Below are 11974 nucleotides of genomic sequence, written 5' to 3'. Positions count from 1 at the left end.
GCGGAGGGCGCCTGTCGCCGGTGCCGGGCGCGCTGTGGCGGCGCGGAGCAGCCCCGGGCGGCCGGGGCGAGCGGCCGCCGAGCCAGCCGCGTGCTCCGAGGTGGCTGTTTTTTCTTTTTGGCTTTGGAGCGGGGGAGAAGCCGCCTCCGTTTCACTTCCAGCAGCTCTGCGGCTTGGATAAGTCTCAAATACGTTAGCTAGGGTCTCACATTTCCCTCTCGACTTCCCAACTTGCAGGTTAAGTCCCCGTCTCCCGCGTGTCGCGACTGCGAGCCGCGGCCACGGTGCCCTGCGGTGGCGCTGGGTGATGCCCGTGGGCGGCTGCCAACTGACTCTGTAAAATCACTGCTGCTTTGCCGGGGGGATGTTGTTTCCTCCAAAAAGGATGTGAGTTCTGGACGTAAGCAAGCAGAACTCGGCCGAATCAATGGCGTTATTGGGTTTCCCGGCGTTGAATGTGGTCMACGGGCACGTTTCAGTGCCGAGTGTCGTTTCAGTGGTGGGCAAGGTGCTCAGCGAAGGAAAAAGAACCTGCAGTAAGGGAAGGCTCCCTTTGAACTGGTGCTCAGTCTTGTACAATGCACGATTGTGAGACAAATTGGCAATTAAAGCTGATTTTCTTTAGGAACATGCAGGTTTATATGGTTAGCTCTTGGGAAAAAAGAAAGCTGATTTCTAAATTCTAAAAGAAAACTAAGAGCAAACAATTTTCTGACTGCTAAGGTGAAAGCARTCATTAAAGCAACTTTACATTGCTGAAGTTCTGCATTATTTGAATCCTGCAGCACCAAAATACTATGCTAGAGGTGAAGCAGGAGTTCTAGGATTGATAAAAGCACCTTGAACGCATCTTTTTGTGTATACGAATAGATCTATTCATGTATTGCAACAGCTTTTGAGAAGTACTTTTACTCAAAGTGATTATTTTTTCCAGCTTGCAGATATCAGCTCATTGAGTACTGCATTGTATTCCATATGTGTGAATTTGTTAATGAACATTGACTTTTGCTGCTGACCTTTATATGTATGCAAAAGATTATTGAATCATTTTAGTTTTGACCTTATGTGCTGATTAAGCCTCTCCTACTTCTTCCTCCTCATCCTCTATTGTAATCAAGAGTGATTAAGACTTGCAAAATCGCATATTTAATGTGACAAGAGAGAAAGGATAGGAACAAATTCTTATTTTTTTTCTCAAACAGATGTAGTATAAGAGAAAAAAAACATATCTAACAGAGTCATTACATRGGATAGCAAGATAAAATGTTTCTGTCCATTTGTCCAGACTATGCAATRAAGCAAAGGATATATAGAATTTTACCAACCAGTCTTTCCCCTTCTGACAAAAGTTCAAGGGATACTTTCAGAGACTAAAGTGACAGGTCGGTACGCAATCTTTCAGAAAATTCCCACTGGAAATTTTACCCTTATTATGCAAAGTATTCCATTTCCTAATGATTTACAGTGTTCAGTACAAGGTCACTTGCAAGTCCCTGAAGTCACCAAGTCAAAGTCACTGGAAACTAAATAAGAAGATAGGCAGAAAATTGTATCCAAATAATAATTCCTTTAAGAAAATCACATATGCAGTCTTTGCTTTAAGTGTATTCACTCTGTGCAGCACTTTTCTGCACCTCATTGTGTAAGAAAATGCCCCGCTGGATTAGATGTCTACAACTTCTTGGTCCACTGTTAGCAAGAAGCTGTTGCTGTCACCATTCATGCTGCCAGCCCGGTGTAACCCTGTCACCTTCCCCTTCTCAGGTACTTTACTGTTAAGCAGAGAGGCTTTATAGGGAAAAGACAGATTTAAAATATGTAAAAAAAAAAAWAATGTTTGTGGTGGCAAGGTATGGAGGTTTGGCAGATCAAYAGACTTAACAAATGTCAAGCAGAAAAGGGGAAGGAGGAGGATCATTCCTACCATGTGGTGAAGCCTGGAGAATTGTAAAGGAAGCAGAGGATACTGCAGGCTGGAACTGCAACACATGCCATGGTGGGGGGATAGGGAGCTGTCCTTATCCCTGCAAATCTCATGTCATTCTGGCAGAGCAGGTGCAGCTAAATACCCATTTTTTCTGGTGTCTCTGATGCCAGACAGTAGCTGAGGCACAGAAAGGAATACTAAAGATACAGCCCTGTTTTTTTCTCAGACTCCCCGGGCTTTGTCACTGGGGAACTTCCTTAGCCAGAGCTCATATCTCTGTACAAAGTGCTTGCTATGGCTTTCTGTATAATGAAAGGATTGGATTATTGTTGCTCAGATGTTATCGGACAAGAATATCCATCAAAATATGTAACTTTATGCTTCTAAGTTCATGTCTATATTAAAGGAATTGTGTATTTGCTTAGGCTTTGCAGTTTAAGGCTGAAATTTCAAGAAATCTTGAATATGGTACTCTGTTTGGAAAATCTCAGTTATATAAACATGGGTTAATTACATGGAAGCAACTGCTTATGCTCTGGGTTGTGAAATCCATTATTTTGGTCTCAGTTTTAGATTGAGATCCCAGTTTGACTTTGATCACAAATTTCATTTCATTTAAAAGATACTGTTCCTTCCTTTCATTTACATAGATGATTAGTTGTCAGTGTTAATCGGGTTTCAGGTTAAACATATCTGTCATCTTCAGAGTGTTCAGTTTTCACAGGTGACTTCTCAACAAGACTGTATCCTGGTGATAATTTGAGCTAGGCAGTCACAAACACAGACATTCAGATCACTGGTCAGGTTTGAACCCTGTGAGCTGTGGGGTCATGAAAAACGTAAGGATGATGGTCCTCCCTTCTAGCMCTTCCCTCGGAGAGAGCTCAGATTCAAAATGATGGCTTTAGTGCTGTGTGTTCTGCTTTGTTTTTACAAAATTGTTTATTTTCATATAACAGTAATTCACGGTAAAAACAGCTAAAATACATGCACATAATTATTTAATGTGGTTGCTGTTAGGAAGAAGTCTGAGACCCCCCAGTTTAACTGGTTTAATCAAGTTAATCTAAAGATAACCAGATCATCTCTAACCTTTTCCAGGTAAAGAGACCTTAAGTGCAATGGTTTCCTAATACTAAATAATATTTATAGCTAAAGGTATTTTGAATAATCCCCTAAGAACACTGACAAGTGAAGAATCAAACATCGTCTTTGTGGAAAATATTGTACTAAATTATTTAGGGTGGGTGGAAACTTTTAGAATTCTGGTTTTAAACTTATCCATTCTCTCTCTCTTGTAGGTGGCTGGTACTGGGTATTGCCATGGCGCGGTTTTATATGCAGAAAGGAACACACAAAGGCTTGTTCAGAAGTGTTCAGAGGACGCTGAAATTTTTCCAGACATTTGCTTTGCTTGAGGTAAATTTCAATCATTACAGTTTATTTGGCTCCATGTTGTATATCATAGGGAAAACACACACTAGTAACCTAAATGTAACATCAAAATATTATATTAGTACTGGCAGACATTTTAACCTTATTTAAGTAAATTGGGGGCAGAGGGGCGAGATGATTGACAGAAACATTTTTTTCAAATTTAATATTGCCTTAAACCAAATATTTTCTGGGAATTACTTTGTTTTGAATGCTTAAGAATTGCCGTGTGGTGCATCTCAAAAGCTGAAATCTCCAAAGACATCCACAGGAAGTTGTAAGCCAGTGGGTCGACTCTCTAACCTAGTGAGCATCTTGTCTCCCTCCAAAGATGATGATGGCTTCTGCCTCATCCCTTATCCTGGGCCGCTATCCACCTTTCCACGCCTCCTKCTGGATGTTTCCAGATGGGGTTCACATGCTCCATATGATCTACTTAAATATGAATGTTCAGAAACAGGAGAGCTGTGCAAATTGTGCAAAACATTCTTGAAATTCTGCAAGTTTTGCCAGCTGTATGCTAGAGTGGTCTTGGTGTACGATACAGCSATGGCATGAAAATATTGAGTCTGCTCATCACTTTGGATACTTGCCCTAGCACAACAGAAAGTGCCCAGCTAGATTTACACTTTTCTTCTAGATCTGCTTATAGCATTTGTAGTTCCAGGAACTATTTTAAATTATGTGGCTAGCCATTTCACAGTAAGTAATACTACTTGAATCCACCAAGAGAGAAAGGCACTGTATTTGCTAAACTTTCCTGGTCAAAAAATAATGAGTATGAAGTCTTGTAACTGTGATTCACAAAATGGTCATAATGAAATAATCCATAATAGTTACAAAAGATACAAAAAATGCTGTTTATGTAGCATCCCTTATGGTACCTTCCACATTGTCCTGTAAAATTCTTCCTTTGGTAAGATGCTGATTAGTAAGCATCCAAAGGATGCAAAGTAAGGAAAACTTACTCTTTGGAGTAGTAAATTATTTCTAGATATATGAATACTTAATATATAAAAAATAATTAGGAAAATAAATCTCTTTTTTATGGTGTTCACAAAAATCAGACATAAAACTAATCAGAGAATTATGCAGTTTACATCCTTTAAGTGTTAATCAGAGTAATCTGTAGTGTACATCCTTTACGTGTGCTGAAATGTTAATTGGAGTAAAAGCCAGCAGTCCAACATCAGAATTAATGTTGAATTTGAGATTTGTTTTAATATCAGAAAGGCCATGTTTATAGTGCAGATAGTAACATAACTGTAAATCAGTAACCTTTAACTTATTTTTGTTTACAGGTAGTCCACTGTGCAGTTGGTGAGTCCTTTGTTTTAGTTTCTCATGTAACTGATTAAAACGTGAATTATGGAACAGAAATAATATGTTTATCTTTTTAAGGAATAGTTCACACCTCTGTGCTTGTGACTGGGGTCCAAGTGAGTTCAAGAATCTTCATGGTGTGGTTCATTGCACATAGTATAAGACAGGTAAGTGGGTGAGCAAGTTGTGTTTTAATTGTTATTAGAAGGAGCTACTAGTACAGTTCTTATTACACCAAAGAGGTGTAATTAATCACGTTCACAAGAGAATACTTACACAGTGAAGTGCAGTTCCTGCAGTTGTGCTACAGTACTGAATTTATATGTGATTTGCCTCTTTCCAGAAGGCTGAGCCTTGATCTTAGGTGTCTGTTATCACTAGCTTTGGCATGGGGACAGCTGTGGCCAGCCTATGTCAAATGAAAGACTAGTGATTTTTTTATTCACCAACAGATGTACCAGATGACAAACACTGTCACCTGTTCTCTTTCAAGAGCGTACATTAGCAGTTCCTGCATGAATCTAAATGGAAATATGTTTTATGTTAAGTGCATGTGGACAAATATGCTATTTTGGCTATTTTGCAATTTATGTTAGGCCCCTTCTCAGAATTTTAAAGTTAAATTGATGTCATGCAAACTCCATTGCTTTCATTAAAAATATGTCAAGCTGTCCAGCCTGTCATAGTGACACTTAGGTCCCCTATAAATGACAATAATGCATTTGCTTGGCTATGGATGGTTATTGCAAGTTTAGTGACTCATTAGTAGAATTACATATCTGGAGGAGTGTTTACAGCTAGTGGATAGGACATTCAGTTCAGTTTGTGAGGTCTCCTTTCTGTGAAGGGCATGGTAAATGATAGATTTTAGAGACTGCAGCTGTGTTTCTGTGAACTTGAAATGCTGAGCCATTAAACTGTCTCACCAGCAGATGGCATGTGCCTTTCTGCTCCTGGGCAATAACATCTGCCTCGGTGTCAATGCCCTTTATTTCATACCTTTCATTTCAGTTCACAAATAGCTCATATTCTACACCTCACCTTTTCCTTTACCATCACTTTTTTTAACATGGAATAGGCACTGCATAACTTTTTTTTTTTTTTTTTTTCCCTTCGGTAAACTAAGGATTGTCATTTTTGCTTTTATGAAAAACAGGTCTCAAGGAATAACATTTTTTGCACTGAATGTTTATGTGAATGCTGGAATATGGCACTGTTTTTTGTTACTGTGTTATTATCTGCAGTGGATTAAATCTTTAATATATCCAGTCATATCCATTTTCTCTATCTCTAGTACAGTAGTAAAACTGTGTCCAAGAAAAATACATCTAAAGGAATGTCTGATTGTATTTCATGCTATTGCTGCTTAGTAGGCATAAATGCTCAGGGTCACTTTAGGTGGTGAGCATGTTAGTGATAATAGCCAGACCCAGATCTCCCACTTGACTAGAGATTTGCAGGGCAACAAATAGCAATTCTTTGCATACTGATCTGAAGCACTGCTGCTTGGATTTAGCACTGTGACATTAATCCAAGTCTGAGTTATCAGTGTTTGCCTCTAATTAGCATGAGACTAAGAACAGCCTAATTCTGTCTTTTTTTTTTTTTTCTTTTTTTCCCCCTCTTATGTATTTGGACATCTTTGCATTTGAGTTGTTGTTGTTTGTGAGTTTGGTGGTATTTTTATATCTCCTTTCACTGCTGTTGGTGAGATCGTTTCATTAAAAACCCACCTTCTTTGACACATTGAGGGCACAATTTTACGAGCTGATGAGCAGTTACATTTCTTCTTTACTTCTCACAGTTGTGTGTGTTCAGCATCTTTGAGATGTATTAAGCCTTGCCACCCCGTTGCATTTTATTTTAAAAAAATCATTTCCCCTTTTTGTCATTTCAACAAAACTTGGGTTACTTTATTTCACACACATCCCTGGGGCTTTTCAGTCTTCAGGCATGGAAATATATTACAAATTCCTCCTTTTTATAGAAGAGAAAATGACTTTTTTTGTAATCCTCTCAGAAGGTAGCGTTTGTAGTTGATCCCCGTGTGCCTTCTTTGTAGTTGGGGAATTTTCTTTTGTTTGTTCACTTGGAGTGAAAACGAGCTAATATTTTAAAACAGCAGGTAGATACGCTTCCTACTGATGAGGCAGTTTAATGACTCAGAACTTTAATCTTGAACAGGGCAGTTGAGCAAGTTTACCCAAAGCTCCCAGACTACCAACTGCTCTTCATTTAGTGATCTGGCTCTGTTCCATTTGCTTAACTCTCTTGCAGCTCCCTGCAATTTGCCAGATGTGATATTCTGCTACTAGTTCGCTCTTCCATTTTGCAGATTGTAGTAGACAATTCATTTTCATCTGAAGCTTCCTGGAGACCTGCATTGGAGGGTGAGGAAGAAGCAACAACAGCCCATGAAATAGAGAGGAAGAAGAGCCTAGGAAGGAGTAGTGAGGAGGAGAGTAGGTAAAAACTGATTATGAAAGGAGCATATCTTAGATACTGTTGATTTCTTTATGCTATTTTTAGGCAAAAAAAAAGAAAGTCCAAAATCTAAATCAACCAAAAATAATAAATAGGAAAATAGGTAGATATTGCAGAAAGAGAATGAAAGGTAGGAATGGAATAAGTGCAAATATAGGTGTGATATAACACTGTTCTCACAGAACATAAAAATTACTCAGTTTCCAAAGTGCCTATATGTTCCTAAAGATATATGATAAAAACTTGTACATGGTGATGTCTTCAGCATATAATTTTATACCAAATTTTTCTTTCTTTACGAAATGTTAGTTCTTTTCCGCATATCTTAAACAGAAGTCTGTTGCAATTTTGCACAGAAAAGAAATTTAAAGATGAAGAAAGTGTTGGTTCTTTATACTCCCGCAGATCCAGAATGAGGAGAGCGTTATTCTTTTTCTGGTCGTATGGACTGTGACAGAGATTACTCGATATTCCTTCTACACATTCAACCTGCTCAACCATTTGCCACACTTCATTAAATGGGCCAGGTGGAGATGTCTTGCACTTCAGTTTCTCATAGTTCCATGCATGCTGGTGTCACGCATGCCGAGCTAACACACAGGAGAGCAGATGTTTGGGCTTTGGTTATGTGTCGGCAGAGTGCAAGTTGGTTGCTTTCTGTATTTGGGATTATAGATATTTGATTTGAAATGTTATGGATATTTTAGCTGAGGTTTGGGCTGTGATTTGTCCTTTGCTTTTCATGTCTTACGGTTTGAACTTCGTTTTAATTTATTTGCATATTTCTTCTTTTACTTCTGGAGTCATTTAAAATGAATAGTATGGCTCCTTGAATACAATGCCCAAAGTTAAGCATCTATTTAAGTCATTATACCCTTCCAGTCTTTCAAATTATGGGAGTTATGGTCTCCCATTTGTTATTCATATTATTGCTATATAACAAGTTCTGCTTTATCAACTGCTCTGTAAATCTGTTATTCACATAGTGAAACGAAATACAGACACAGTTGAGCCTGCATCAGCAGTGTATTCCGTATCAAAACAGTTTTGATTTCGAAGCACACTTAAGGTATATCACTGTATATGGTGTATTACAGAAGCTGCATATTTATCAGGAGACTTAACTAGATGAATTGCATTTTCTGTAGTTATTATATGAGAAGTACATGCCCACAAAGATAGACTTGCAGATAATAATTTATTTAAAAGTTTGTGTTTATTTTGCTCTCTTTTTTGTTTTATAGATAATGCAACAATATTCATGCTTCTAATGCACTTCTTTGATGTGGCTGATATTTATGGACATTCTTTGTTTTTGCTAATGCCTTAGCTGGTTGGTTTGGTCATGTCTAAGCTGTTAGCTTAAAAGTAATGGAGTCCTGTTTCTTTTTTTTTATTATATAGGCGTCAGGGAAAGAAATGCATTCAGAAAGTTCTACATTGTCTGGCATGCTTTTACCATCGAGTTAGTGTGTCTTGAGTGAAGGGTGTTTTTGTTTTTGCATTTGTTTTATAGTAGACAGTGGGGAGATCTGACATTTTCACAGCAGGGACGCATTGGGAAATACGCTATAAATAAAACATTTGCAAATGAATTCTCTTTTCATAGACTCCAAAATTTCCCATCAAGACTTGTGGAGAATCCAAAAGCACAGCTGGGTGTAATTTAGCACTCCTGAGAAGCTGGAGCTTTCTAATCTGCAATTTATAATTCTAAAAGCCTGGGCTATCCCTGGGTAATAGGACACGTATAACCTACATTTTAGAATTTGATTCAGTTTTTTTTTCCCCCACTACATAGAGACAATCTGTGTACAGGTCATGGCATCAGTTTTGTCTTTGGTCTCATTTAATCTCCTCCCTGGCCTCGATGGCCTCCCAGCCCGTTGGCTCCGCAGAGGTTGTGTGCTGGGTTGCTGCCGTTTGGCAGCGCCTCTCTCCTGCTCGTGGCACGTGCTCCGTGAGGAGCTGCTCCTCCCCGGGAAGAGCTCCCAAGGCTGCGCCTGCCTGGGACACTGCCTGGAAGGAGAGCACAAGCCTCATGGATTCCATTTTTCTTCTTTTTTCACCATGAATGTGGTCTATGGCACACAAAACAAAGGTTCTTCAAACTGAATGCATTGCGTTTGCCTTTGTTTTAGACTATTCCAGCTCTCTGCCTATTTTAAAATGCATACACTAAATTGATGGCAATCTCGCATTCTTTCATTTTACATTTCTGTTTCTACTAATGCGGTATTATTTTGACTTCCTGTATGACAGAAGGAAAACAGACTTCTTATGTTTCTCAAGCTTTTCACAATATTAAAAGAAATTGTAATAGATGTAGCTGACCCCATCTGTGGGCACTGTGACAAAGGAGGCATTTGATCATTTGGATTTGGAATCCAGTCCTGCCCTCAGTCCAGTCAGTGACAAATGGACCAAGACAACTAAATAATAAAAAAGACCTTTAATAAAAAGGACATTATTGGAGACTACAAGTCTATGGAATTATTTTTGGCTCTTTATTATTATTATTATAAAGGCATACGAGCACCCTAACGTTTCTCTGTTTTTGAAGAAAAGAACTGAGGAATAAAGTGTCGGCAGTTGTAAATGAAAGTAGCTCTATACAAAGTAACTGCAGCTCAGGATGTGATTCTTGTTTTTGCTACAGGAATTACTGTGATTTATTGCTGTGCCACTAATAATTACAAAAGGAAATTTTTAATTTATGGTGTTTCTCACAAAGATTTTTTTTTTAACACAGATACAACTTTTTTATCATTTTGTATCCTGTTGGAGTTGCAGGTGAACTGTTAACTATATATGCTGCCTTACCATATGTGAAGAAAACAGGAATATATTCACTGAGACTTCCCAACAAATATAATGTTTCTTTTGACTACTATTACTTCCTTATTGCTGTCATGTTCTCCTATATACCATGTAAGTATTACTTAATTTAGTAACACTAAAATCCTAATAAACAATTGTTAGTAATGCGATTTGGCAATACAGTCTGTGGCTAAATTGCTGAACACTTTCACCTATACAAACCTGATTTCTCTTGCTCAAAGCTTTGCTTTATAATGATTGTTTAAACTGAATTTTTCCATCTGTTACTTGTATCAAAACATACATTTTCTTATGCTAACATTTCCAAGAGGAGAGTTAAGCAAAAAACAGTTTTTGCTCATAGACCAAGAGGTTTGCAATTATTTCACTGAGAATTTCCAATGCTTCTCCTGCTTAGAAGCCATGACTTTAAATTGTCCTTCAAGTTCTACCAGAGATTTGGCTTTTTTTTAATATTAATATACATTTACATACAACCTCTGAAGATCACTGTTTGAACATGCTTGCAGAAAACTTGTAGCAAAATTCTCCAAAACTCCCATCTTCACAGAAATCCCCCTACCCGCTCACAGTCCTGTCTGAACAAACCTCAGTCCCCCTTTAACTGTGCTTATGACTTGCTATCATTTGTCTCATTTAGGTGTGTCACTGATCAGTGTGCAGAACTGTATTTGCATTTAATTTATTTTCTTTTATTCCTTGATCAAGTATTTCCACAACTCTACTTCCACATGCTGCGGCAGAGAAGAAAGGTGCTTTATGGAGAAGTAATTGTAGAAAAGGACGATTGAATCCACTCCTCTAACTATGGTGCTTTCAATGGAAAAATGAGGGTAAAACCCCAAAACTTCCTGTGATTTTTCTGAGTCCAAGTTTTAAAACATGGAACAAGAATAAACAACTGTGCACAAAATAATATGGATTGTATTATTTTTGCAGTTTAACCTTGCTTAAGACTTACGTTTTCATTCTTGGCTTCACCTTTGATTTTTAACTTTGTTTCTTCAGACAAAGTCATTTTCTTACTTTCAGTAGTTTGACAGATAGCTTTAACAGACTGAATAGCTGGCTGTTGTGCTTTTTATTATGAAATCTGTAGCCTTCATCAAAAAAGGGAGAGTTAGCAAATTGTACTGAAAGTGAGTCTTCTGAAAAACAGAACTTAGCTTAGACAATGATGTTTTTCAAAGACTAGGTGGCTTAATGTTATCTTTCCTATTTTAATGTGTTAAATCCTTATTTTCTATCAACATTCAGGATGTCTTGAGCCTCTGAGAAAGTACCATTAGGAGCAGTTAGTTTAAACAAAAGCTAAGATCTTAATTATATTCCACTTGGCTTGGCAAGCTATGTTAAATCATGCTTTTACATTGTAAGTATTGTCAGCACATCCAACATTATCTGAGTTAGAGGATCATATCACAGAATTCTAAAAGTTTTTCTTAAAAGCTGAATTCTTAATTGTCAGTACAACTTTACATTTAGATGTATTTTCTGGTAAAAGGGTTGTGCTGTGGGGTAGTCGTGATGTGCCTGCCTTTCTCTAGTCAGTGACTGAAATAGGATTGCTTGTTGGGTAAAACTGATTCTCTGAATGGTTCCTATTCTAAGTCCAAACATATATGCAGAACAAATATGGCATTATATTTAGAAACTGAAGCAATAGTGAGATATTTTATTTTTTATAATTATCTAAGTAGGATAAAATGTATTTAAAAGATAGATACTTTAGATAGAAATCATACTTTGTATGAGCACATTATGCAATTTTTATTTCTCCTTCCCAGTTAATCTCTTGTAATGTGATGACCTAATCCTCTTTAAAATCTTCAATAATCTGCAAGTGGTCTCTACCATATATTAATAAAATTTACAGATGACATTATAGCACCCGAGTGGGAGAAGTCAAATAGTAGATTGAGTAAATATAGACAAGAATGAGATGCAACCTAAGATAACGAAAGA

General features: G+C 37.7%; 1 protein-coding gene across 2 annotated transcripts in view; it reads left to right on the top strand.

Moving 5' to 3' along the window:
• The window catches only part of HACD1 (3-hydroxyacyl-CoA dehydratase 1), an 11836-nt gene extending 690 nt beyond the window's left edge, over positions 1 to 11146 (top strand). The window contains exons 2-7 of one of the 2 annotated variants that reach the window (XM_026039405.1): positions 3229 to 3346; positions 4663 to 4681; positions 4763 to 4851; positions 7574 to 7695; positions 9921 to 10099; positions 10718 to 11146. In XM_026039405.1, coding sequence (XP_025895190.1) covers positions 3229 to 3346; positions 4663 to 4681; positions 4763 to 4851; positions 7574 to 7695; positions 9921 to 10099; positions 10718 to 10800 — 610 coding nt within the window. In that variant the 3' untranslated portion in view covers positions 10801 to 11146. The remainder of the gene's footprint in view (positions 1 to 3228; positions 3347 to 4662; positions 4682 to 4762; positions 4852 to 7573; positions 7696 to 9920; positions 10100 to 10717) is intronic. The other variant, XM_026039406.1, reaches the window with a different exon arrangement.
• Positions 11147 to 11974: the final 828 nt, after the last annotated feature.

This window comes from Nothoprocta perdicaria, unplaced genomic scaffold (genome assembly GCF_003342845.1).
Source record: "Nothoprocta perdicaria isolate Ctin4 unplaced genomic scaffold, notPer1 scaffold_23, whole genome shotgun sequence".
Taxonomy (NCBI): domain Eukaryota; kingdom Metazoa; phylum Chordata; class Aves; order Tinamiformes; family Tinamidae; genus Nothoprocta; species Nothoprocta perdicaria.
This window is presented reverse-complemented; position numbering and strand designations above follow the sequence as displayed.